Source organism: Hyposmocoma kahamanoa, unplaced genomic scaffold (genome assembly GCF_003589595.1).
Source record: "Hyposmocoma kahamanoa isolate Upper Pololo Valley unplaced genomic scaffold, ASM358959v1 92, whole genome shotgun sequence".
NCBI classification, from domain to species: domain Eukaryota; kingdom Metazoa; phylum Arthropoda; class Insecta; order Lepidoptera; family Cosmopterigidae; genus Hyposmocoma; species Hyposmocoma kahamanoa.
Window position 1 is genome coordinate 13,939,516 of NW_020654748.1, and position 24,957 is coordinate 13,964,472.

Below are 24,957 nucleotides of genomic sequence, written 5' to 3' on the forward strand. Positions count from 1 at the left end.
CGTTATTGCTATTCAACAAAGGACATCTATCTATCTCTTTCTAACGTATATCTCTCGGTATTTTTCTCTCTCTCTAATTTCTAAATTGTATCGACTATGCACACGTGCCATTGAAATTCCAAGAAATTGCAACACATAACCTTTTTTCGGCACATAGTAAAAGTGATTATTATGAACAAGAACAATAATCAAGAATTTTAATCTTTCTTAGAAATGGTACCAATATTTTTGGCGCCTAGTTTTATTAAAGTATTATACCATTTTGGAATCTTGGTTAGTTGCGTCAATTTTTAAAAAAACTTGCCGCAGTGCACGGTGATTCACGCTCCATACTAAGGCGGTCATAAATACGTAACTCCGAAATTATTATTTTTTTTTTATTTTATTACGTTAAAATATGATTAGGTAAACGTAAATTAATAAAATTATACATTTTAAAAAATATTTGACAATATTTAGGTGTAAAAATGTCTCGCAGTAATTTTGTTTTTAGACGATGTATCTAAAACATTTTATACTGCGACTTTTAATGGTAAAACTGTGTAAATAATGATTATTTGTATTAACAATAACCACAAATGAATAAATTAAAACAATAAAAATACATAAAAAAGTTCATTTTACAAAATACAAACAAAACACAAATTATACCAAAATACATTAAATCTCAACAATATTAACTTTAAATACATAACAAGTCTAATACAGCTTTTGACAGTACACCTTTTTTTTTAACAGGTAACTTTCGTAGACCTGTTATGAAGGGATCTGAATGAAGAAGCAGCCTATTTACTAAATCTGTGTTGGTCACAATGCGACTCATTTTACGCGTATGATTTTTTCTAAAAGACTTGATGTATTTGTTAGTCGCTTCAGCTGCTTCTTCAGACAACTCTCCGATTGACAACAAACCGTAATCTATAACATTAGCACCATGAATTAGAACTTTGTGAACGGAAGCAGGCATGTTATACCACGGATACTCGGCAACTAACTGCCGAGCCGTCTCTAAAGCGAACTCTTCGAAGTTCGTCTTATTAATATTATATCCCGAATTTAAACATTGAAGGATGATCCAGCAACGATCTAGGAGATCCTTCTTGATCCCAGTAATTTCAGCGGAAATTTCTGAATTCGAGAAAAACCGCCTGGCTGTATTACCATCGTTTGATGTTCCGCTTCCGCCACTTTTAGGCTGATCCACTATAAGCCCTAATCTTTCTCTAAATTGAGTCTGAACATATGATTTTTTTGCAGCAACAAGCATTTTGTCATTAGCGGACCTAGCTTGCCATTTCCTAACATCTAACTTGTACGCGACATGAACAAAATATTCAAAAAAACGTATTAACGCGTGAAGAGGTGATAAACCAAATTCATATTTACTCTCATCGACTTCCTTATTTAAACATTCGTCAATTTTGTTCATTTCACTGGGCAAGGCGTTACAAATAAAACATTTTGATGAAGAAACACCACTAAGTGCATTACACACTTTACCATCTACCATAGTAAGTTGCAAACAATGAGTAATGCGATATTCGCGATCTTCTTCCTTGAAAACAGTAGGCTGCAAGTTCCTTATTTTATCTTTAAAATGAGCTTCTTCCTCAACTGACACTGCAGTCGATTCCTTCAAATATCGGAGGCGTATAGGACGACAGTATCGAGTTGATGAAGTACGAGGATTTTTCCACAAAACTACTGAATTTTCTTTGTTATCTGTTGTCAAAACAAGCTGAAGTGGCACATACGAAGTAACAAACAGGCTACTGTCTTCAAGAGTGGAGTCAGAAAAACACTGTTTATATTCTGAATGCCCTGTACTGCCATCGAAACCCCATTTCCCTATCAAAGATATCTTATCTAGAGACTCATTAGGTACACTATCCAAAACATCTTTTTGAGACTTGAGAATCCGATTGGCAGTATGATCTAATAAACTTTGAAGTTCGACTTCGGCGGATGATTCTGTAACAGTAATATCTGAAGGATAACAGTGTTTTTTAGATTCCACGACACTTTGGTAAGATGGGAAAATGGTTTTTGAAAACTTATTGTCTATAAATTTCTTTACTAATATATATTGATGTCGAGTTAACTGAGCTTCAACAATGAGCGATAAAACTTCGCTAGAATCGATTTCAGGACAAGACAAGCTATCGGACGCATTGAGCAATGACTGTACAAGAGAAGGGTCTTGGTTAGACAAACTAGCCAATCTTCTCCTTTTTGTACGTTTACTGGTGTCGTCAAAGTTAATTCTCGGACGGCCATGCGATGAAGAAGTTGATGGTTTAACTTCGTCAAAGCTCTGAGATACACGTAACTCAGTTCGCTGTACATCAATATTTTCAACGACATGCAGCCAATCTGAATATTTTTCTAAGAATTTAGATCTAGTACGATTCGACTTTGCCCAGTAGTGGGAAATTCGTTTACAAATATTCTTAATTTTAAGGCTTAAAGTCTCTAAATCAATATTTTCGATGTCGTCAGAAAGGGATGATGTTTCGGTCAAAGTGCTCAGGACGTGTTGCATTTTTTCATTTGGATTACCCACTTTAGAGTGCCAAATATCAAAAATTGTCATCCTCGATACAGAACATTTGAAAAATGTACCTAAAACAATATGAAAGCTGAACTTAAAAAAAAATTAAAAATTCAATACTATGGACATGCATACTTTGACACCCCTTTAAGCCAAGAAGAGGCAGCAAGATGCAAATGAAACTTATAGCTCTTAATAAGGACATACTCCTTATTCAAAAACCATATACCTCAGGTGCAGCTCAGCGCAGCCAAAAGTTGTAGGTCTAAAGGAAATTAAGTTATGCCAAAAATTTTCACCAAAAAACTGCCTTCAATAAAAAAATTATATAAAAAAAATATGCATAAAAAAAATTAAAAAAAATTGATAATAAAAGTACATACCATGCTCTTGGATCTCCATGCTTTCACAACACGTAAACACTTGATTTGGAATAGTGACACTCAAAAACAAAGTGATTAAGTTTCGATGACTCACACGTGGTGATAATTAGTCTCGCGATGCGCTCACTTCCGATGCACAAAAGTGAATGATAACGTGACCTAATTACATTGATATTTATAGTTTTTGGAAGCTTGTTAACTAGTTACTAACTTAGTGAGTTGATCTAACCGGGATAAGCCAATGATTTTTTTTGATTTATGGCCTATGGGGGAATCACAGTGCAGTGGTGTCCATACTTTTTTTTTACAAAACGATGAGTGAAAGTCGACTGAAGGTAAAAATATTTCAAAATTTTAAGGAAAAAAAATATTTTGATGGATTTTTGTGTAAAACTGCAGGCATTCTAGGGTTTTTAAGAGTTGTGGTAGACAGCAGTACTACTTAGGTGGCCGTTAAAATTAAAACATCAGAAATATCTGAAAAAATATGGTCGTGGTGATTCAAAATATCATTAAGGGAGTAAATTTTCGAAGAATAACAATTTTTTTATCGTAATTGAAAAAAGAAATGAGATAGATTTTTTTTCTTATTTTTCCTCAAGTAGTTATGCGCAGGTCCACCCTCCAGCGCCCGCTTATCGTTGAATTTTGGGACACGCTGTATAATAGCACGGCTTAAAGTCCTTATACAGGGTTAATTGTAGACTATCGCAAGACTATATTCCTAACATGATACCACTTTTGTGACATTACCAAAAACTTTTAATTTTTTTTTGTATTATCTGACACTTTTACATCTGATTTGGTAGTAAGTTCATATCCTTTCCAACGACAACGGCCTCCGTGCTTCTACGTTTTACATCAGACTGATATTTATGCCAGCGCTTTCTTTGTTACCGCACAAAGTTATCACTGATTACACCGTACTATTTAAACACTTTTATTTTTGTACCAACGTAAAATCGGATGAATTATCAAAAGTCATGGAACAAAAGTTGTTGTTTATGATGTTAGTAATATAGTCCTGCGAGGTTGTTAGTATTTTACAAATAACCCTGTATAATTTATTAACATCACTTCAAATTTAACTTTGTTAGTGGTTAACGATTAGTTAAGTGCAGTTACAACAAGGTTTCCAAGAAAAACATCTCGCTATTTGGTTGGAACGTTTATGGTAATATACATAAAGTTTTCTATAAAACACCTACGATTTATGCTAGCACGTTCCAACAACCTGCTAGTTATACAATTTTATTTGATTTTTGCATTTTAGTAATTATGAAAAGAAGGAAATAAGCATCCACTTTCTAGATACAAAAAGAGAAAAAAGTAAGCCTTTTTCGTAACTGGTTATGGAAAGAACAAATCTGCATCCGTTTTCGTAACTGGAGTTTTGAATATATATTGCATATTCCTCTTTAATAACTGGTTACGAAACAGTGAAGGAAATCTCTTTCTTCAAAATCTTCTTTTGTAACTAGTTATGAAAAACAGTTACGTACGTGGATCAAAGGGACAATTCAAATATAAATATCTGCGTAATTGAATATTATCCTTATTTCTAAAGTTGGAAGGTAAACTTAATTTAGCAGAGAAGTGAAAAACGAGAAAATCAATTATGAAAGCAATTAGCAATGCAATCGTTAAATTCCCTAAAACAAAATTATTCCGAAACTTTCGCTTTAGAAAATATTATTGTAAGCATATTTCTGTTGCAGATTTTGGATGCCTTTTGAACATTAATTGAAGACACTGAAGATGTTTGCATTGAAGACTTATAGACCTCGCAATGAGTGAATGACATATTGAATGAATTTAATTTAATCCCTTCTTACATTTTTCTTCCCACACGCTTTTTGTTTCTTGCATTTTGTATCGTACCAAACATTTTCAATTCACTATGGTACCATAACTACCTATGTCAGAGTAGCTATTGACTATTGCCCCTATTAGCAAACTATAATGTGCAAAGATGTTTTGAACTTTTACCTTTACGTTTTAGATTTAATTAATTAATTCAAGGAAATTCAGTTTCATGTATATTTTTAACACTAGGAATGCCTGCAATTGTAATATAGAACTTTTTCTAGTTTCTAGAAATTCATAGTAGTTGCAACTAAAAATCTATGTTTTTTTTATACATAGTTTGAACTATCTCTGTACATAATATAGTTTGCGGGCAGATTATGGCTTTCTTTTTGTATTGTGCATAACACTTCTATTACTACAACGGTTATGACAAGTTTATAAACAGTGTTGTTCTTTATAGATCAGTCGTAAAGATTATCCATTAATAGCAGAAATGAAACTTTTTATGTTCTTGTCAAATGCGTTTTAGTAAAACGAATAGGTGGTTGGATAAAAAACCCTATTTTTTAAGGTTACTATTCTATTACTTTATAAGGAAGTAAATATTTTTTTCCCCAATATAGGCTCTGAAATAAGTTTGCTTTTATTCCGTGGCATACGACGAAGCCATTTTTTATCTTCCACAAAAGAGAGAGGATCTCTATTTATAAAGACTGTTATAGTCTTCAATTAGTTTCCGCTAAGTAAATATATCTGTATTAACCGATATGCGTTCTTTCGCTCGACATCGAATCTCTTCTAAATTTTTAGCCATAGTTCACAACAATGGCCCAAAAGTGTGCTTGAAACATATTGACATAAACCATTTCGCACTTTATATAATTATCACAAACCATTAGAATGATACAAAGTAATTAAAGTTTGCTTGCAATGCATAATATTACAAAAATCGATTACTTAATTATTATATTTTTGTTTTATAACAGTTAATTAAAATTACCCTTAATTAATGTAAATTATAGTCTGCAGTCTGATATCCGATTTATATGCTGACAATTGAGATTAGGAAGTCTACCATTTTGCGAAATTTCAAAGGATTTACCTCTTTCTCTAACTTGAATATTGACAAGTTCATACTTGTCGCTATCATTTCAGGGCCTAAAGCTTCTTGTCAGCTTCTTGTAAGCTTTTAAAATCTTATTCGCTGTCGAACAAGTACGTAGGTCGACAAAAAGGGTCAAATATGCAAAAATATTTGTGTATTTCTGACCACTTTCCGTTCTTGTTCTTTTGCATAACTTTGCCCCTTTCTGTCAGCCCATAATTGTAATCAAAATTAAATATTACGAAAGACTAGCGAAGCTGATTTCGCATTTCAGGTACATTTTATAATTAAGACTGGGTAACACTAAACTTTGTGTATGTGTGCGTGTCCCTAATTTTAACGTTGTCTGCTGATTGGCGGCGATGTCCACAGAAGTCCACCAACGCAGGTTTATTTTTTGTATCTTGCTCACTACAGATTACATCATATCATAACATTTAAATGAAATCTATGGCGTATACAACGGTTATCTTCATTGAAACACAAGCAGTTAAGTAAGCATGCTACGACGCTCTATAAATAAAGAATTTCTTTTCACGTCCAGCAGACACCCTTGTCATTCAGCAGACGGTGCCTTAGTCAACATTAGTCGAGGTATTTTAAGGACTTGGACTTAACCTAGTTATAATTATTTCATTAATGATAGAATTATTAATTATTTGGTACGTTGAACGGATCAAATATTAGTTCCGTTAATTTTTAAGAACTGTGATAAATTAAGAAATTGTAACGATACCTTCCATCCACTTGTCATAGGTAAAAATAATTTCGTCAATCGAAGCAAATGTCTTGATCGAATTTCAGATGGGATTAATAAATAAAACCTTCTATACTCAGAGGGATTTTGATATTAGCTACAATCTGTAATCAAATAAATATCACAGTGTACTAAGTATAACAATCTGCCCCTTTATGTAAAATATTGTGAATTTGATTATGTTATGGGTATGGAATTGTAAACCTACGTGTATGTATGACGTACACTACGGTTAAAGACAAACGAGTCTTAGACTCATGCCACTTTGCGGCGTAACACAAATACATCCATTTATTGATGTCAAACTTCCAAGCAGTAGGCCTCGTGTAGCGTGCGGTTAGCGCTGCATATTATCATATCGTCGTCGTCGCCTTACTTTCTCAAACACTTAAAGCACAAAGTTACTGAAATGCAGAAAATTGATTGTATATACAAATTTTGCAGGCTGATTTCACATCACATTTCCGTCATATTCACACACTGGCTTTTACCTATTCTAAAAGTAATGCATCCATATTGACACTTAATAAGAAATTTAAAATAAATAGAGAGTTTTGCCATCACCTGAATAATCACTATTTGTAAGATACGTGTTTCAGAAAGTAAGGCATCGAATCTAAGTGCTGCGTAGCATGAGGTAGCACGAGTGCGAAAGAGAGCAAAGATTCCCGCTTAATTCTTGCTCCTGCTCTGAACAAGGCCTTAAACGCCAGTATTTTCAGTAGCGTATAAAACTTGGCAGACGGTAAAACTAAACAATTATCACAGTCGTGCTTCTTTACCAGGGACTACTGTAAGTTACAATCAAGTGTAATGTAATTGTAAATATATTATGTTGGTTTCGATTCTAATAAGTGCATTTCTAAACCTAAATGTTCTATGTTTAAAGCGCAACGTCGGTCATGAATAAATAGCACGTAAAATGCTATTTAGTTTAGCTTAAATCACGTATTTTTCTCGGTAATGGGGATTATGTGGTTGGTTGTCCTTTAGCTGTACTATTATTCTCACTGCATTGCATATCTTCATCCTTCAATAAATAGTAGGTACTTTAAAGATATTTTATAAGTGCGAAAAATCTTATCTCAGAAGAAATGTTATTCATAATTTAAGTGGGAGTTAGCATTTTTACTTTCTATTTCGAATAGAAAGTATGAAACGCTGTCGATGCTACTTGATAGAAGGAACTAGTTACTATAGGTGAACGTTGTACTTATAATAATTGCCATCTTCTTTCTTGATTTTCTACTTCAGATTTCTGAAATTAGGTTTCGAAATAGTGCGCTCAGAATTGCTACTATTTAATCAATGTTAAATATATCCAAGAATAGGATTAAAAACTTGGCGTTGTTACGTTCATTATCGCTTAATAAGCTTATAAAATCAATTGATTGTCACTTGTGTTCAGAGAACAGTTTCAATATTTAAGATTAGAATTAAAAATAATATGGGAATTCCGAAGGTTCGGGAGTCGAGATTTTCAGTGTGATTATATTTCATGAATTTAATAAATATAAGTAATCGAACTGTGTTGTTATTTTGAAGAATTATTTAAAATGCTTAGACGCCTAAGTATGTAGTTCCCCTTTTAGTTCTAAAATATTTAATCTCGTTTTGTATGTACAATCAACAGCACAACAAGCTATACACTTTTTTGTTACACAATTTTTGCTGTACAATCGTATCTTCCTCCTGGGTAGGAGGAGGATACGATTCCGATACGATCTTTATACAGTGTGTTGATTTGCATTCTCGCCATATTTAAGAAATGAATAATAGAAATAATGCTAAATCATCTAAAAATGTTATGACTATTAAAAAATATATTCTGTTCCAATATTCTGGCTAATTGTATCTAGTAAAATTTTGTAAAATTGTCCCCAAGTGTATTCACCGCGGAGGACAGTGACCCCGCCACTCGTTTCACCGAGCGATACGTAATCTTTCTCGATCGCTTATTTGCCTATTTTTTAAATTATGTTTAAGTACTAGTACTGTTATAATTTACTAATTATTTACATTAGTTAGTAAAAGTCAGTAAAAGTTGACTGAAAAAAGATTTTTTGTAACTTAAATTTGGTACTTACCAACTTTAGGTTATATGAGAGTAGTGCTAGTAACTAGCTACACAGCTGGTGACAGGCTTCGTACCAGAGCCAGCCACATATATGCAAAGTTTCGTTTCAACTTAGTACATTCTTCACAACAGAAACAGCAGAAAGAAATCAGAGACAATTTTTGCGCACAATTCTTCGACCCTCGTAATCTGCATAAACTAAACGTTTCCCATCGTGCCATAAGAACGCACTTGATGGTAATGCGGGGTTTGGTGAACATGGTAGCGGTTTTTTTTTGCACTAACTCTTGTTTAAACACCAAACCATGTTGCATTTCGTGAGAAACTAGAACGTATGCGCGGTGTCAGCGGAACGTGACGCAATACGCAAGGTCGACTGATGATCTACCAATCACGCGCTCAATACGATACTCCCCCCGTCCTTACCCGTACCCTACCACTAAATAGGTCTAAAATGCATATTTTCTGCGCATACGTCATTGTTCAAATGGTTGCCGGTACCTGTGGCACGTGTACTGCAAGTCAATGGCCTTTGGATCAAGCATGGTTACCGCAATTAAATAAAAAAAATAAGAATTTAGGAAATATTTTTTCGATTTATTATTTTTAGTGCCATAGCAGTCAGTAAGGTTATCGTGCCCTTTTTATGGAGAGGCTTAGCAATTGATATTTTAAGCACTTCGAGAAAAGTACCATTTCCGAACGAAAGATTAACAAAATATTTAAGCGGCGCACTTAGCTCATTAGCACAATATTTTATAACTTTGGTAGATATGTCATCGTACCTGTTCAGATTGTATTGCTCGATCAGTGTTGGGCGTCAATCAATTAAATTTCAATCAGAAATTCAACCAGATTAAAAAATCAATTCAATTGAAATCAATTGCAATTAAAATCAATTGCAATGAAATCAATTGCGATATGTCGCAAACGTGATTTTAATTGCAATTAATTTTTTTAGTTGTTCTAAGAAACAATTGAAACTAACAATTTAAACCGAAAGTACCGAATATAAGTGTCATTATGAATATGGGTTAGGGGGTCGGTTGAGTGTCGGTTAGGGGATGGATTAGGTGGTGGGTTTGGGGGGTGTGTTAGGGTGTGGGTGAGCGGGTGAGTGACCTAACCCCTCACCCCCCAACTCACCCCAACCCAGACCCGACGCACCCCCTGACCCAACCAACCCACCCATTTAGCTCTCCCCCTAACCGATCCCCTGATCGACCCCCTGACCGACCCCCTAACCCAGCCCCTAACCCTGCCCCATTAGCCCTATAAATTTATCATAATTGTCAGTTTTAATTGTTAATCAAAAACATTGAAAAGATTGAAAATTGATTAATTGTTAATTGTAGATATACGCGAGTCGCAACTAACAATTGATCAATCGTTAATTGCTGTTTCGCAATTGACAATTAATTAATTGTCAGTTTTTAATTACCAGAACAATTAAATTTTGCCCAACACTGCTCAATTACCTTACTATATTCTGTATTTCCCTTGGTTGCACGGGCTGTAAATAAATACTATTTGCCAAATGTTTTTGTTCGTGTTTTTAGTTACTTTTTTATATGAATTTGTTAAGTTAATTAAATAATTATTAAATTCGTTCGCTATAGAGATAGATAGGATCATTTATGATAGTATTGTTTACAATGATTTCTTTTATAAACTAGTCCCTATTAAGCGCATTAAGTTCTCTTCTTTTTTAATGATTTGTTAAGAAGTTTTTGCTTTGTTTTTTGCGTTTCTCATGAGTTGATCATTGTGCAACTTTTGAGCCAAGTTTGATCTTATGTTTTAAATGATTTTTTATTAAATGTTAGCGATAATTAACAAAATATTGTTGTACTCGTTTTACGGCGTGGGATTACCATCAGAAGTCAGAAAATACATTTGCCCGAAATAACGTTAGCTCGAATTTTCATAATGTCAAATGTTTTTTTAGGAATATTAAGAATAAGAAAACTTTATTGTGTTCGCCCAGACACACATGAATGAACTTAAAAACTATCATATTATAACATTATAAACCTAAAATTATAGCACAACACAACAAATCGACAAAGAAGAGTAATTACTATTACAAAACAAAAACAAAATTGTCTTTGTGAAAAGCAACAAAATTACTTGAAAGCGTAACGGTTTTATTATAAATCGGTTTGCGGAGTTATGGATATTTGAATTTATGTTTAGTTGGAATGTACATTTCTTATAGTACACGCTTATTCTCACATTTGTAATATTTGTATGTATGTATCTGCCCAAATGTTCATTATTTCTTTAAGTGAATTTGTACAAAATTCGACGTTATAATATGTATAAAAATTTATGAATATTTACAATAAGGGCTGCTCCATTATTCTTGTGTTCAAGTAATTTTCAGTCGAACCTAAATATGGTGCATTTTGTTAATTTTCCAGTAGAAGCTGAATATGGTGTTTTTGGGACCATGAATTGTTGCAAGCAAATTAAAAAAAAATAAATAAATTAGGCAGTTCTGCAATGGCGTTACAATTTAAATCAAATGTTTTAGTTTTTTTTATTTCGTTACATGTCACGTCTATATAGGTTAACTTCGGACATTCTTTTCGTAGTTTTTGTATTAAAGTGCTTTTCCACCGGCGAGCCGAGACGAGGGGAGGCGGGCGAGAATTGAAATCTCGCCGACCTGTTTCGCGCTAGGGTTATGGATAGTGAAGATACAGTGCTGTTCAATTCGTCAAGCCATAAACACGCGGCTAAAGTAGTCCCGCAAATTCTTGTTATTAAATATGTTAACGGATGAAGAATAAAAAGATACGAAGAAATAATCATTATCTATTTGTATCCTCTAAGATAAAATAAATAAATAAATAAATATGAAAAGAACTTTTTCGAAAGTAACTTTTTTTTATATGTATAATCTTTTATATACAAATATCCAGTACAAGTTTTGTACTACGTAATTTTAACATGGTTAATGTAGTTATGTGAAATAATGTAGGAATATATTAAATAATATAATAATAATAATGTCAATATAATGGTTGTATGAATTAAGTTTATGTTATTTATTCATTTCTGTAAAATAATATTTGTACCTAATAATCTATAAATTACAACATATATTACAAGACCATGTCCCTATATTCTTCAGTGGAATAATACGCATTATCCAACAAAAAGTCTTTCAGGCGACGATCAAATGTGATGAAACATTAGGCTCAATTTTTAAGTCAACGGGTAGGTGCTCATAATAAGTCGGGCCGATTACGCGCGCATTTTTTTCAGTGAATGCTAACCGTCGCGACACGACCCTCAGTCGTCCTGTGGACCGAGTGTTATAACGGCTTTCATGCCTTTTAAAATTGTGTAAGTCTTTTCGTATGAATGTGATTATTCCATATAAATACAACGAATACATTGTCATTATCCTGTGTCGCACAAATAAGTCCCTACAAGAGACTCTTCGTGTTACTTCGGCAAGTATCCTCATTGCTCGTTTTTTAATCATGAATACCCTGTCAGAATCAGTAGAGTCATCCCATAGAATGGTACCATACGACATTATGGAGTGGAAATTGTGTATATATACTTTTGAAAACGATGCAATGTTTTATATGTGGTTACGTAATTATGATAAAATCACAATCCTAATCATGTACATTTTAATGCGATTATAAATATATAATATGCATTGTATAAATATTTGCGAAAATGATATACATACGAGTACATTACAGGATACACGTATGACACCAGCCCCCGTAGCATAGCTACGCATGATAGTCGCGACACTCACGATAAAATTGGAATTAGCGCGCGCTATAGGCTGTCTCAATCAGATATAATTTAGATAGCCAAAAGCGCGTGCCTATTTCAATTTTATCGCGCGCGTCGCCACTATCATGCGTAGCCATGCTACGGGGGCAGGACTATATATTTTTCATTGACTGTAATTTGTTTATTTTTCTCTGAAATAAAAGTATATCTTTTTAAGGGTGTCGTGATAACATATTTTTGGAAACAGCACAAGGTACATTTTTTGAAATATCTAATATTTACATAATTTCGAAAATGTGTGAACGTTTACATTTCAATGCACGCGACTGTATTCCACAATCTCGCGCGACGAGCGAGCTCGCGCTATATTGTACGAGACATCGTGAATAGTATTTCCGTTGCAGAGTTATTAAGGAGTCTATTTAGGCAGCAATACGGTTCAATGTTACATCAACAAATATTTCAAATTTCGTCTCGTCCATCCTCGTCAATCCTAACCATTTCCATCGAAAATGCGCTAGGAGAGAATTGATATTTTGCCATACAAGTTTTGAAAATCGTCTCGCCTCGTCTCGTCTCGCCTCGCCGGTGGAAATACACCATTAGACCCGACGTCCATTTGTTGGTAGGTCAATGCAGAAATTTTATACTCGATCTTATACGATGGAAAATAAATATTCGATGAGTGCATCGGAACAAGCCCGTCAGTGTGCAGCTTGATGTGCTGCCGTCGTACATAAAATCTGTACTAAGTACTGGTTCTAAATTTCAAAACATTTTTAAGAAAAATATCTCTCTGTCATTACAATCAAATTAAAATGTCACAGTAAAATTTCATTTTCACAATTTTTATTTTTTTTCCAGCATCAATATAATGTAATTAAAATGTCCGATAAGAGTATTAATAAATTCTTGTTTGAAGCAATTTTATAACGTAATAATATGAGATTCCAAGCATGCACCATTGTCAGACAATTTTTGAGAGTACAGACTATTTATGAAACCGCATTACTATCTAATTGCATACCTAAATCTAGCTTTGAAGGTAAATAATTGTATAATTTACACTTATTAATAAAAGCTAGAGCTATGTTTTTTTTATAAAATAGCGCTCAATTAATTCAAACAGACGAGATAAGCGTAGTTCTGGGTCTGTGGCAAAACCTATATAAATTATTTAAATCTAAGTAAGTTCCAATTCGAATCCTACAATATTATTAATGGAACCACGAAGGAAATAGTATATTATTTACTCTGTGATGGAACGAAAAAATGTCATGCTTATTATAATAACGGTCTTTATAATTGTTGCCTATTCTGTACCCGTAGCTTTGATCTGGTTACAACTCGATCGATCGTGGTGAAACTGTTTATATTATCGTAATCTCTGTTGCTTTGTTTCTGGTACTCGGGGCAGCTTTGCACCTAGCTCCACCACAAGCTCTCAAACATAACCACACAATACCTTAACTTGTATCTAATGGTTTTGTTTTCAGTAACATCAAGATTTTCAGGCAGTTTTCCAGTTCCACAATCCGCTACCTTCTTGCAAGACGATAAGAACGCTAAAGTTGTTCTATTAGGAACAGTACATTTTAGTAAACAGTCTATTGAAGACGTTTCAGAGGTAGGCGTTTTTTTATGCAAGGATGAGAGTGATTAGTATTTAGGCACTCTGAACCAATGTGGCTTAGGGACTTCACATTTATTTCAAGAGTGTGTATTTGTTGTATGTACCTATAACAAATACGTACACAAACTTTTTATTATTATTTTACCGTCGTAGAAACCTTGTGTATACTTTTGTTCTCGATTGTTTCTTAAGTAATGAGTGTAAAGTATAACGCCCAATTTATATTGCAGCGGAATAAAATGGAAGCGAATTTTTGTAACGATGTTGTACATAATGAACTTTATGGTCAATTGTGTAACGCACAAACTAGATGCGAGAATTACGCGGTGATTTTGGCTCGGTATCTAGTTTGTGCGTCACACAATTGACCATAAAGTTAATTATGCTATGTACAATATCGCTACAAAAATTCGCTTCCACTCCGTTCCGCCGCAATATAAATTGAACCTAAAGGAAATAGTGTTTGAGACTAGCTTTTTTTACCAACAGATAGTAAAACATTTGAATCCAAATGCAATATTAGTAGAGCTATGTCGCCAAAGAGTGTCTCTGTTGGAGTTGGATGACAAACAATTTCTAGAAGATGCTAAAAATTTTGATGCCAGGAAATTCAAGTAAATGTCTTACCTTTAATAGCTGATAATATGTTTACACACGTATAAAATGTATTATATAAGGTAAAATTTTACAACTAAAAAGTAACTACTTTTTTGTGGACCTTCTCGATGTCGCGAACTTTTAGAGAACTAAATTCTTCTCTAAACCACCAAATCAGGTTCAAAATATACACATTCGATATGACCCTATATCCGTATAAAATATTATTAGGTAGAGGTAATCAAGCCCTGTGCATGCATCAGACATTTTTAAAACATTGCTTTCACATCAGGGGGTCTAATCCCGTTCTTCGCTCGAAACACCTACTGTCAAATAAGTAATTTTTTGGCAGTAGAACGCTTTGTGAAAGAGTTCGTCCAGGGAAGTACTACCACCTTATCTATTTCTGCCGCCAAGCGGTAATGTCAGCATTACTGCATTCCGGATTTGAAGGGTGTTTGTGAAATTACAGGCATATGAGACGTGTCAACTTATGTCTCAGGGTGACGGGAGCAGTGGCAGTGCCGCTCAGATTTTTGCCATTTAAAGTTCTGAGTGGCATGCAATTGTTATGGACAGACGTGTAGCTTTTCATCAGGTGCACGACATGTTCATCCCGTCACTTGATATTAGAAAAACAAGTAATGTCGAGTGTGAAGCTTCATTCGCATCATACGTCTTTTAATTTGCCTGTAATTGTTTCGAACGGAGAACGAGAGTACACTCTGATTCATACGAGGTTTAGTACATCATTGTGCGACTAGCTTTTGTATACCTATAGCTGATTAAACTTGTACTCATTAGTATATTCACAGAAAGTTAATAATTTTTAATTTTAAGCAGAGAGGCAGCTAAAGGTCAGAATTTTGTATCTGGTATGCTCCATGCAATGTTATTGAAGACATATGCTGACATCGCTAAAGAACTGGGTGTGGCACCAGGTGGAGAATTTCGTAGAGCGTACCATGAGGTATGGACAGTTAGCTGACAGTTACTTCCACATTTGAACCATAGTATACTAAGACATGTAGAGCAATTCTCTGTTCGGGGCGTATATGCCTACAATTCTTCTTCAATTTCTTGGAGCGAAGGGTTGTTATATTATTTTATTTGTACCTATAGGTTGTAGGTAAAAAACTCGCATTTGCTATCTTGTTTTTTTTTGTGACGGGTAATTGTTAATACTACAACGTAATTGATTTTTCAGATGAAGAAAATTCCAGGCTGCAAGTTGTTTCTTGGTGATAGACCAATTCAGATAACTATAGCGCGAGCCTTTCAGTCGCTAAGCGTGTACGAACTTGGCCAAGTGCTTTATCACCTCACTACGGCTAACCCCAAACCATTAGAGTATGTATTTTTTTTTATGTAGACGTTCTTATCGGCTGAAGGGTGCCAGGATCACCTAGGTCTAGAAGATAACATTCCAATTCCAATCTCTTACAACAGAATGTATTTAGGATAGTTTCGTTATAGCTTTTATTATACTATCGATTTATGAACTAGGTCGGTAATGAAAAGCTGATTTTATTTTTTACCGACTTTAAAGAAAGGAGGAGGTTCTCAATTCGACTATATTTTTTTTGTATGCACGTTACGCGATAACTCCGGCGTTTATGAACCGATTTTGATGATTCTTTTTTGTTGGAAAGAGGGTACCTCAGTGTTGGTCTCATTTAAATTTGAATAAAATATTCAACCTCTAAGGACGGCAAACTAGGCGATGAAAGCATGCAGAAAATGATGACGGAGTTTCGCGCTCTTTCCGGTAAACGATTTCAATAAATCTTGTCAAATAGATGTATTTACACGAACTGAGGTCGTTTTTTTTATAATTTCGAAAGATTTTATGAAATTAACATATACAGGGTCATTTGTAAAATAATAACAGCCTCGCGTTACTATAGAATAGAATAGAATAGAATTATTTATTTCGGACCATGATCCATAATAATGTTAGTAATACAGTAAATTTTTCTTACGTGCTATGGTTAGTACAATACAAAATTACTTAATTTTAGTGAAAAGTACTATAGTACTAACATCTTATACAACGACTCTTCTTCCTTGATTTTTTACAAAACTTTTTATTTACCAAAATAAGCTTTAAAGTTTTTATTACACTATCGGACACTTTTTAGATCTATATTTTTTAATAGTAATGTATTTAGTAACATTGCATGTTCAAACGCGCAATATCGTCATTTCCGACGACCTCCACTCCCGCTCCTGCGTTTTACATCAGACTGGGTATTTACGCTTACCTCCTTAGCCCTTTACGTTACCCTTTACGTTACGTTACGTTACCGTTTGTTGTAGCTTATGATGGTGATAATATAGTCCTGCTTGGTTGTTAGTATTTTACGAATGGCCCTGTACATACGTCTTATTTTCACCGGGATAGGCAGGGATGGTGATGATGATGGATGAGGTGGCAGATGTCTATCAGGATCATAGGAAGTCCTGTGATCCTGATATACATCTGTCACCTCATCGACACGCATCAATGCTGTTATACATGCACGACTCTTAAGCGTACTATTGACCTTTCTTTAGGTCGTCCTCAATTCGGTCGTAGCGAGTTCGTGTTAGTCTGCCCTTACCAATTTCCTCGCTCCTGTTTCGTCAATCTTGAACAAACTATAACGAATAGGTAACAAAAATACCTACGTTACTATAAATTATCCGACTTGATTATACTATATACAATCAGTTGCAGTACAGAAATTTTGAAAGTTCTTGGAAGTAAATATAACTTTTAGTAACCTTGAAAACTTTAATAACAATTTTACGTGTAAAGCCCAGCGTACTGATTGCTATGTATACCTACATTGTTTCACTACAATACACTTTGTGTGTGAAATTGCATCAGACGACACATGCTTACCTACTAGCGTCTAGAAGTTTCTTGGAAGAATTTACATTGCGTTGCAAGTAATTATGTTTTAGAAGTTATCCAGTTTTACATTCCTTGAAACATGGTATCATTTTCCTAAAAAACAAAACAAGATATCCATAAAATATCAAGATTCTTTTCAAAATATGCGTGTCTATTGAAAGAAAGGGCGCGTTCCCAGTATGTCGTGACGACATATACCTAGTCGTGCAGTTTGAAGTGTCGCGGCTTGTACATTTAAATGAAGTTGTTCACACATAGAACAATACGATTAACTGTCGTTCACGACTTTTTTGACATTAAGTCTACACTGTCATGACAATGGGAAGAGCTTGAACGACGGTCGTCAGACGATAAATAAAATGTCACGATAAAAGTGTGACGACATAATCGCAGCTTCAAACGATTCTGCCGTGCAAACGCAAGGCGGCTGCATTGTATTAATAGGCACTTTGGACCTGTCGATGGCTTTTTCTAGACTATCAGGCTCAGGAAGATGGTTTAGAAACAACTGCAGAATATCTAAAATGCAAAGCCGATAAATCTTATACAGGTCCATATTGTCGCGTGATTATTTTAAACAATAAAAAGCTCTTGTATTTTTTTTTCACAATAATATTTAGCTTACTCTGAATGCAGCTATGTAATAAGAAAAAAATTAACTATTTTGGTTTAGGTCGCCTATTCTTGAAAAACAGCGTTGTAGTAAAAACGTAAGATTGCCGCAATGTTAAATAAGGTGCCTTGTAGAAAGGTTATTGTCAACACATTTCACTACACTGCTTACAATTGATACAAAAACGTAGTCAAAAGAAATCCAAAAGTCCAAGTTTTTTATAATATGAAAGTCTGCAACGGGTACGACGAGGTCTGCCTTTCTAGGCAGACCTCCGTTGGCCGTTGCAGACAGAACTCTTTAAGCATTTAGCTCGTGGTAAAGTATAGATCGTCGCATAAAGCTTTTTATTATTATAGTAATATTTATTCTGCAGTAAGCATCAACTAGAGAAGTATAAGGATAAGGATTTTGTGCAAGCGCAATTTGAAGAAATTACGAGAGACGTGCCCGCGTTTAAAAAAATATTTCATGTCTTCGTCGACGAGCGTGATAAATGTCTTGCGTATTCGATACAAGAATGTGTTCGCAGTGGTAAGTAGGTATAATTAGACGGACATAACTGAATGTCTAATATTGATCGATAATCTTTGGAAAGACCGTAAGGCTCAACTCACACTGGCGCAGAGTCGAAGCGTCGCGTCACGTCCTGTTTTTCAACTACACCGCCTGGCGACGCGCGACGACGCTCTAATTAGTGCGCCGGGATCACACTGTGGTCGGGCGGCGTCTGAAGGCCTCCAAGCCTGAAGGCGCCCAAGTGACGCGCGGCGGCGCGCGAAGCCGCTCGAATGCTACCACGCGTCGACACTCGATTCTATATTTGCAAAACACAAATTAAGGAAAATAGAGATGCTATAGGCGAAAAACATGACGCATCGCGACGCTTCGACTCTGCGTCAGTGTGACTTGAGTCTAAATCTTTGAAGCTTTACGGAGGTTTACGCAATACCAGTTTGTACAGGGTTATTTGTAAAATACATACATTTTCATTCGACTGGTTTTTTTAGTTTTCAATTCGACTGGTTTTTTTTTTGTATGTATGTTACGCGATAACTCTAATTTGTGAATCCAGTTTGATGATTCTTGTTGGGAAGAGGGTACCTCGAGGGTAAATTTGAAAATAATATTCCACCTCTACAGGTGGCAAACTAGGGGATGAATGATTTTTGAGGTCGGTTTTTTTAGTACTCTGTACTGAGATTATGCTCCATACATTTACTTTTGCAGTAAATATTTTGCACGAGAAAAATGCTTTATTCGATTTTCAGTTAACCTATAAAACTATTTCAGTTAAAAAACCCCGTGTTCTGGCAGTGGTGGGGATGGGCCACGTTGACGGAATATCAAAATATTATGGAAAAATGAAACAAGAACATATAATACCGTTATTAGTGTAAGTGTTGCTACACGTGAATCACTGATCGCCTAGCAAGTTAAAAGTGACAGTTTGTTGGTTACTTGATATTGTACTTTTTTAAACTTTTTACCTTTAATACATGTCAGCCCTATTACAAAACCAATCAAGAAAACACTTAGAATACGAACAGATAAATCAAAATATTACCTTACCAAACGTGCACAAAATCTTCGCGGTACTACTTGTTGACTCCGACATAAAAGAAAATAAAAATAAAATATTGCACTTTTACAGGTTGAAATAATTTAGTGTCAATTTGTCAAAGATATTTATTTGTTGATATAATATGTAGTTATTACTTTATGTTGTCTTAACCACATATCATTATTTTACTATGTACCTATTAGCTTACGCAACTGTCACTATTAGCTTGTCTACAGTTTTCGTAGAATTATAATCTACTATAGTTGAAATTTCAAAACGTAACACATTCATTCGGCTTTTCCAGGCGAGGAGCCGAGTGAAAATTCATTATACTGTCTACCTATCTACTGGCCCCCCCTTTGCTTGGAGTTCGTCCACCAATAGTGACCCTTCCGAAGCCGAATGATTGTGGTATGTTCTTTCCTATTTTTAGCTGATTACAACGGAGCACAATACGAGAACAATGTTAGTTAGTTAGGTAGATTTGTGGCTCTGTAGATGAATATTGTAAAATAAATATCACGTTATAGTTTCCTTTTTCAGGATTCCACCTGAACCTCTATACAAAGTTTTTATAAGGAAAGGATTAAAATTTACATTTTACTTCATGATTTTTTCCTTCTTTTACCGACTTCTATTTGGGTAATCTAGTCAAGTAAAAATAAACAAAAAAAATACCGATTAAATGTTTCATTCAATTCACTTTATTTGCTTTAATATAAGAAATAGTGTGGAGAGACGAGTAAACGTGATACGAGTAAGTGGAATAGTCGATATCGATTAGCGCCATGTAGGTATAAAATACATTGAAAATGAAACTATATTTTCGGATCTAATATCGCGGATATTTGTTTCTTTAAACAAACCAACATTTCGTGCTCTTTACAGGTCCCGGCTGAGATGGTAATAGTCATAATACAATGACTTTGATTTTTACCTACTAAGTTATAAAAAATAGTTATGTTGAATTTAGTTTGCATGTGTTTTGAGCACTAAACGTATAACAGATAAAATTGGTCCTTTTGACCCTAGTTGCGCTGATATGACCTAGTAGTGAGCTCACAATCAAAACTTCAATCGCTTTGATCCTATCGTATCGATAATATTGAATCACGATTTCCGATACACTAGGTATTTTCTGCTATAATACAAATTGTAATGCAATTTTGTATAGTTTCTATTGTAACAAATTACACATTATATTTTATGTTAGTAATTTATTCCATCTCTTTATTTTGAATTAATGATCCTATATTTTGAAACTTAAAAAACAATATGCATTATACGACCGTTTTATTTGTGTTGGTGATACAATTTGTAGGTAGTTTTACTCAAGGGAATCAGAGGCCTTTAAGCGTGCAGGAGCAGGAGGACATAAAAAGAGGTGTGAGAAACATGGTAATTGTGCCAGCGGGAATTTACCAAGTCGGCACAGACGACGTAATTGTGGACAGCGACGATGAAGGTCCAAAAAGATTGGTAGAATTGGACAGTTTCTATATGGATAAATACGAAGTATCAAACGAAGAATTTAGCCGTTTTGTAGCAGCAACCTACTATAAGACTACCGCGGAAAATATTGGTGATAGTGGTGTATTTCAAGTATTTCTCAATAATACGTTTAAAGAAAAGATAAAAGACTCTCGCTCTTTTCAAGCACCTTGGTGGTACAAGGTTAAAGGTGCCAATTGGAGACAACCGTATGGACCAGATTCAGATATATTTGGTAGGTAAACTTAGAATTCAAAATACGTAGATAAGTAGGTATCTAATGTATATTGCAGTTGTTAAACATTATCTAGGTTGCAATATCTGAACTGTCTAATGTATATTAGACTTCTAAGCAATTTTTTTCACAGCTACAATGGAACACCCGGTGGCGCACGTATCGTGGACAGATGCTCGTTTATACTGTGCATGGCGTGGTGCTCGACTTCCTACTGAGGCTGAATGGGAGGGGGCTTGCCGTGCTGGACACCATGATATCACGTATCCTTGGGGAAATAAACTCTTCCCTAACAATAGAACCATGTTAGTATTATAAATAAACCAATAATATATTGGTGAAACAATAAACTTTCACTAATTTGTTATACCTAATTATTAATAAGTACAAATATCGAACACTTAGAAAAAAATCCTTCGATACGGCCGGATTCGAACCGACGTGCTAGCAAACCGTGGCAGACGCTATGCGCCTACTAACCCACGGAACGAACCAGCGGACCTCACGAATTTTTCTACGTGCTTGTTGTCAGATCTTTGTATTTGGTTTTTCGACGACTTTAGGTTTTCATTGATTTAATTAATATTTTGCAGGGCTAACAACTGGCAGGGTTCTTTTCCGACTTATAATTCAGAAAGAGATGGATTTACTGGTTCGTGTCCCGTATGGGCTTTTCCTCCGAATGAGTTTGGTCTGTACAACATGATTGCCAACGTGTGGGAATGGACTGAAGATAATTGGTCAGAAACTGGGGTGTGTTTCCATGTGTTGTTAAAAATAAATTTTCAGGCATTCAAATGAACGATAACCTACTTCTAACTAGTAATATCTATTATCTTTAATGTTATTTGTAAAATATCTACTAAAATCCTCAGAGGACTATACTACTAACATCATAAACAACAACTTTATGACTTAATAATTCATCAGATTTTACTTTAATACAAAAATAAGAATATTGAAATCGATCGCTCTAAACGGTATTGTGAAGTCGTGGTAGGCTAATGTTTTGACCTACCGTTTCTCAAACAGAGGACGTGGGATGGAATTCGGGCTCGCACCTCTTGAGTTTTTTAGAATTTAAGAGTGAAATTTAGTTTGAAATTTACCATGAGCTTTTTCGGTGAACGAAAACAACGTGATGAAACCTACACGAAGAAGTTTCATCCTCTTAGAAAACGTGTGAAGTCCCCCAACTCGCATTAGGCCAGCGTGGCGGACTATGGCCTTAAATCCTCGCTTGAGTGGAGCCCGTTCCCCGCAGTGGCATGTATGAATAAGTTGTTGATGACACGGTAATAACTCTGTACAGTAACAAAAATGACGCTTGCAGCATGATTGAACTTCCTACCTTAAAACCAAACACAGACCTAAAAAGTGTAAAATATTACACTTTTTAGGTCTGTGTTTATTGTAAAATATTACACTTTTTAGGTCTGTGTTTGGTATAAAATATTACACTTTTTAGGTCTGTGTTTGGTATTGCTAACGCCATAGTAACACTATTGTATACAACAAGAACTTAAGTTTGTTTTTGGTAAATTGATTATGTTTCTAAAAAAATCAGGGAACGTTGTTAATTATGATATTTGTAATGTAGCCCTGCGAGGTTGTTGGAGTTTTACAAGTTTCAATTTCAGAATTTAAGTTTATTTTTATGATACCAAGTGACAGGCCGATCAAGTCGTGCGCCTGGTAGTAAGCGACACGCCTGTCCATAGCTGTTACAGTGTCACTCAGAGCTTTAAATTGTAACGATCTGAGGGACACTGTCACTTTGCCTGTTATCCTGAGACATAAGTTGATAGATCCCATGTGCGTGTAATTTCACCAGCACCCTTACCCTTCAAAACCGGAACACAGTAATGTTCACATTACTGCTTGGCGGGAGAAATAAGTAAGGTGGCATTATTTCCCTGGACGAACTCTTAAAAAAGGACTTCAACTGCTGCTTAAAACGTAAGTTACTGGTAGATCAGTAAAACCTTGCAATGCAAAATGTTATAGACATTTTAATATTCCAGCTAGGAGTTCGATCGCGTAAGCCTATTATCTATTACCTATTAAACAAAATGTAATTGTTTATATTTGTTGCAGCCAATAGAGAAAGTGATTAAAGGTGGTTCATTCCTGTGTCATCATTCTTACTGCTATAGATATAGATGTTCAGCCCGTACTAGTGCCTCGCCAGAAACTACAGGAGTAAATATGGGATTTCGTTGTGCTAAATCTATGAATAGTATATAATGATAATTATATAACTTACCTATTTTATTTTATTACTATCATAATTAAATTGAGTTGGACGCGTAGGCTTTTTGAGATAAGAGTTTTCTAATTAGGAAATTATGAATGGGTTATTGATTTGTTCATTCATCATGGTAGAGCATTGTGTTTACAGTCATTGTAATAATCATAATCATTAATTGCGTAAACGAATACCTAAGTGTCCACATCACCGGTACATTTAGCAGAACTAAAAAGTGAAAATGTAAAATGGTATTGTTTATGTATAAATAAATTAGAGTTAGACACTTTAACATTTTATTCCTAATATGACACAAAATATACATTAAACACAAAAGTAAAAACATAACATTATTGTCATAGCAAATGAAAGGGCGCTGACTCAGTATATGCCAAAGTTTCTCGACGCTTAAAATTTTCAGCCAGGACCAACGACCCTTATATAAAAAAAATCTAAATTAAATGAAATGCATTTTTTAGATTTTGTAACGAAGTAGAAACAGCTGAAAAATATTACTGTTAGGATTGTAACAGTTTAAATTTGATTAAATCAAATTTTAATTCATAAAACTTTTTCAACTAAAGTTTACGAAATTGGCAACGCAAAATCAACCTCGACGCACTCGACGATTTGTAGTGTAAGAAACTAGTGGAGTATTTCACAAAAAAAAAATCGACTACCATGGTAGTAAAACATACAAATCTGTATATGTGTGAACTAAACTACCGGATATCGTATATAAATATATCATATATAAATGGCATCGTTGATTCTCCTTTCTTAATGAGTCGTATTTCATTCAATTGTCCTAGGGTTAATTCTCGCTCCAACACAACATTGTTTTTCGTACCTATTTGCAGTACTAACTACGCTGGGAATAGGTTTCTAATCAGAGCATGTAAATCTTATAATGATCGTTACCACCACATCATATATTTACCTGTAAACTAAATTGTTTTTGTCAAATGTTAAAAAAGTAGATTTTAGTTAATAAATTAAGTAATTATTTCTTTTCTGCAATAATTGTCTCAATTTTTTAATACTTGTTTAGAGCTTTGTCATTTGGTTAGGCCATTGTTTACAAAATTTTGTCATTGTGTAGTAGATTAAGTGCTTTCGGCCTTTGTGAATTATCTATCATTGGAAACAAAATTTGGCTAAATTTAATATTTAATAGGTAAACAAAACATTTATGTAATATGTAAGCTGTATGTTTCTTTGAATAAATAA

At 34.5% G+C, this 24,957-nt stretch overlaps 3 protein-coding genes across 6 annotated transcripts in view; all 3 read left to right on the forward strand.

The window, feature by feature from the left end:
* LOC113236666 (traB domain-containing protein-like) overlaps positions 1-7,088 on the forward strand; it is a 19,545-nt gene extending 12,457 nt beyond the window's left edge. The window contains exon 10 of the mRNA XM_026472826.1: positions 4,653-7,088. The gene's annotated coding sequence lies outside the window, so the exon portion shown is untranslated. The remainder of the gene's footprint in view (positions 1-4,652) is intronic.
* Positions 7,089-13,331: 6,243 nt separating this feature from the next.
* LOC113236616 (traB domain-containing protein-like) lies at positions 13,332-20,431 on the forward strand. 4 transcript variants are annotated; one of them, XM_026472771.1, is made up of 9 exons: positions 13,332-13,492; positions 13,944-14,074; positions 14,570-14,694; positions 15,518-15,647; positions 15,885-15,918; positions 17,234-17,330; positions 18,566-18,723; positions 19,483-19,585; positions 20,297-20,431. In XM_026472771.1, the coding sequence occupies exons 1-9, from the start codon at positions 13,390-13,392 to the stop codon at positions 20,397-20,399; spliced, it is 984 nt and encodes a 327-aa protein (XP_026328556.1). In that variant the 5' UTR covers positions 13,332-13,389; the 3' UTR covers positions 20,400-20,431. The 4 variants fall into 4 exon arrangements, with proteins under 4 accessions (XP_026328556.1, XP_026328553.1, XP_026328554.1 ...); XM_026472768.1 differs by lacking the exon at positions 17,234-17,330 and having other exon boundaries at positions 15,885-16,027; XM_026472769.1 differs by lacking the exon at positions 17,234-17,330 and having other exon boundaries at positions 15,521-15,647; positions 15,885-16,027.
* A 573-nt stretch (positions 20,432-21,004) lies between these two features.
* LOC113236617 (formylglycine-generating enzyme-like) lies at positions 21,005-24,321 on the forward strand. Its single transcript, XM_026472773.1, has 4 exons — positions 21,005-21,479; positions 21,613-21,784; positions 22,073-22,232; positions 23,577-24,321. The coding sequence occupies exons 1-4, from the start codon at positions 21,029-21,031 to the stop codon at positions 23,724-23,726; spliced, it is 933 nt and encodes a 310-aa protein (XP_026328558.1). The 5' UTR covers positions 21,005-21,028; the 3' UTR covers positions 23,727-24,321.
* The last annotated feature ends 636 nt before the right edge of the window (positions 24,322-24,957 follow it).

Coding starts and splice junctions, on each gene's coding strand:
- LOC113236617 (XM_026472773.1), top strand. CDS start 21,029: ATGCATTATACGACCGTTTTATTTGTGTTGGTGATACAATTTGTAGGT. Junction 21,785..22,072: donor TTCCCTAACAATAGAACCAT/GTTAGTATTATA, acceptor AATATTTTGCAG/GGCTAACAACTGGCAGGGTT. Junction 22,233..23,576: donor ATAATTGGTCAGAAACTGGG/GTGTGTTTCCAT, acceptor TATTTGTTGCAG/CCAATAGAGAAAGTGATTAA.
- LOC113236616 (XM_026472768.1), top strand. CDS start 13,390: ATGAGATTCCAAGCATGCACCATTGTCAGACAATTTTTGAGAGTACAG. Junction 13,493..13,943: donor ACCTAAATCTAGCTTTGAAG/GTAAATAATTGT, acceptor TTTTGTTTTCAG/TAACATCAAGATTTTCAGGC. Junction 19,586..20,296: donor CATATAATACCGTTATTAGT/GTAAGTGTTGCT, acceptor TTCCTTTTTCAG/GATTCCACCTGAACCTCTAT.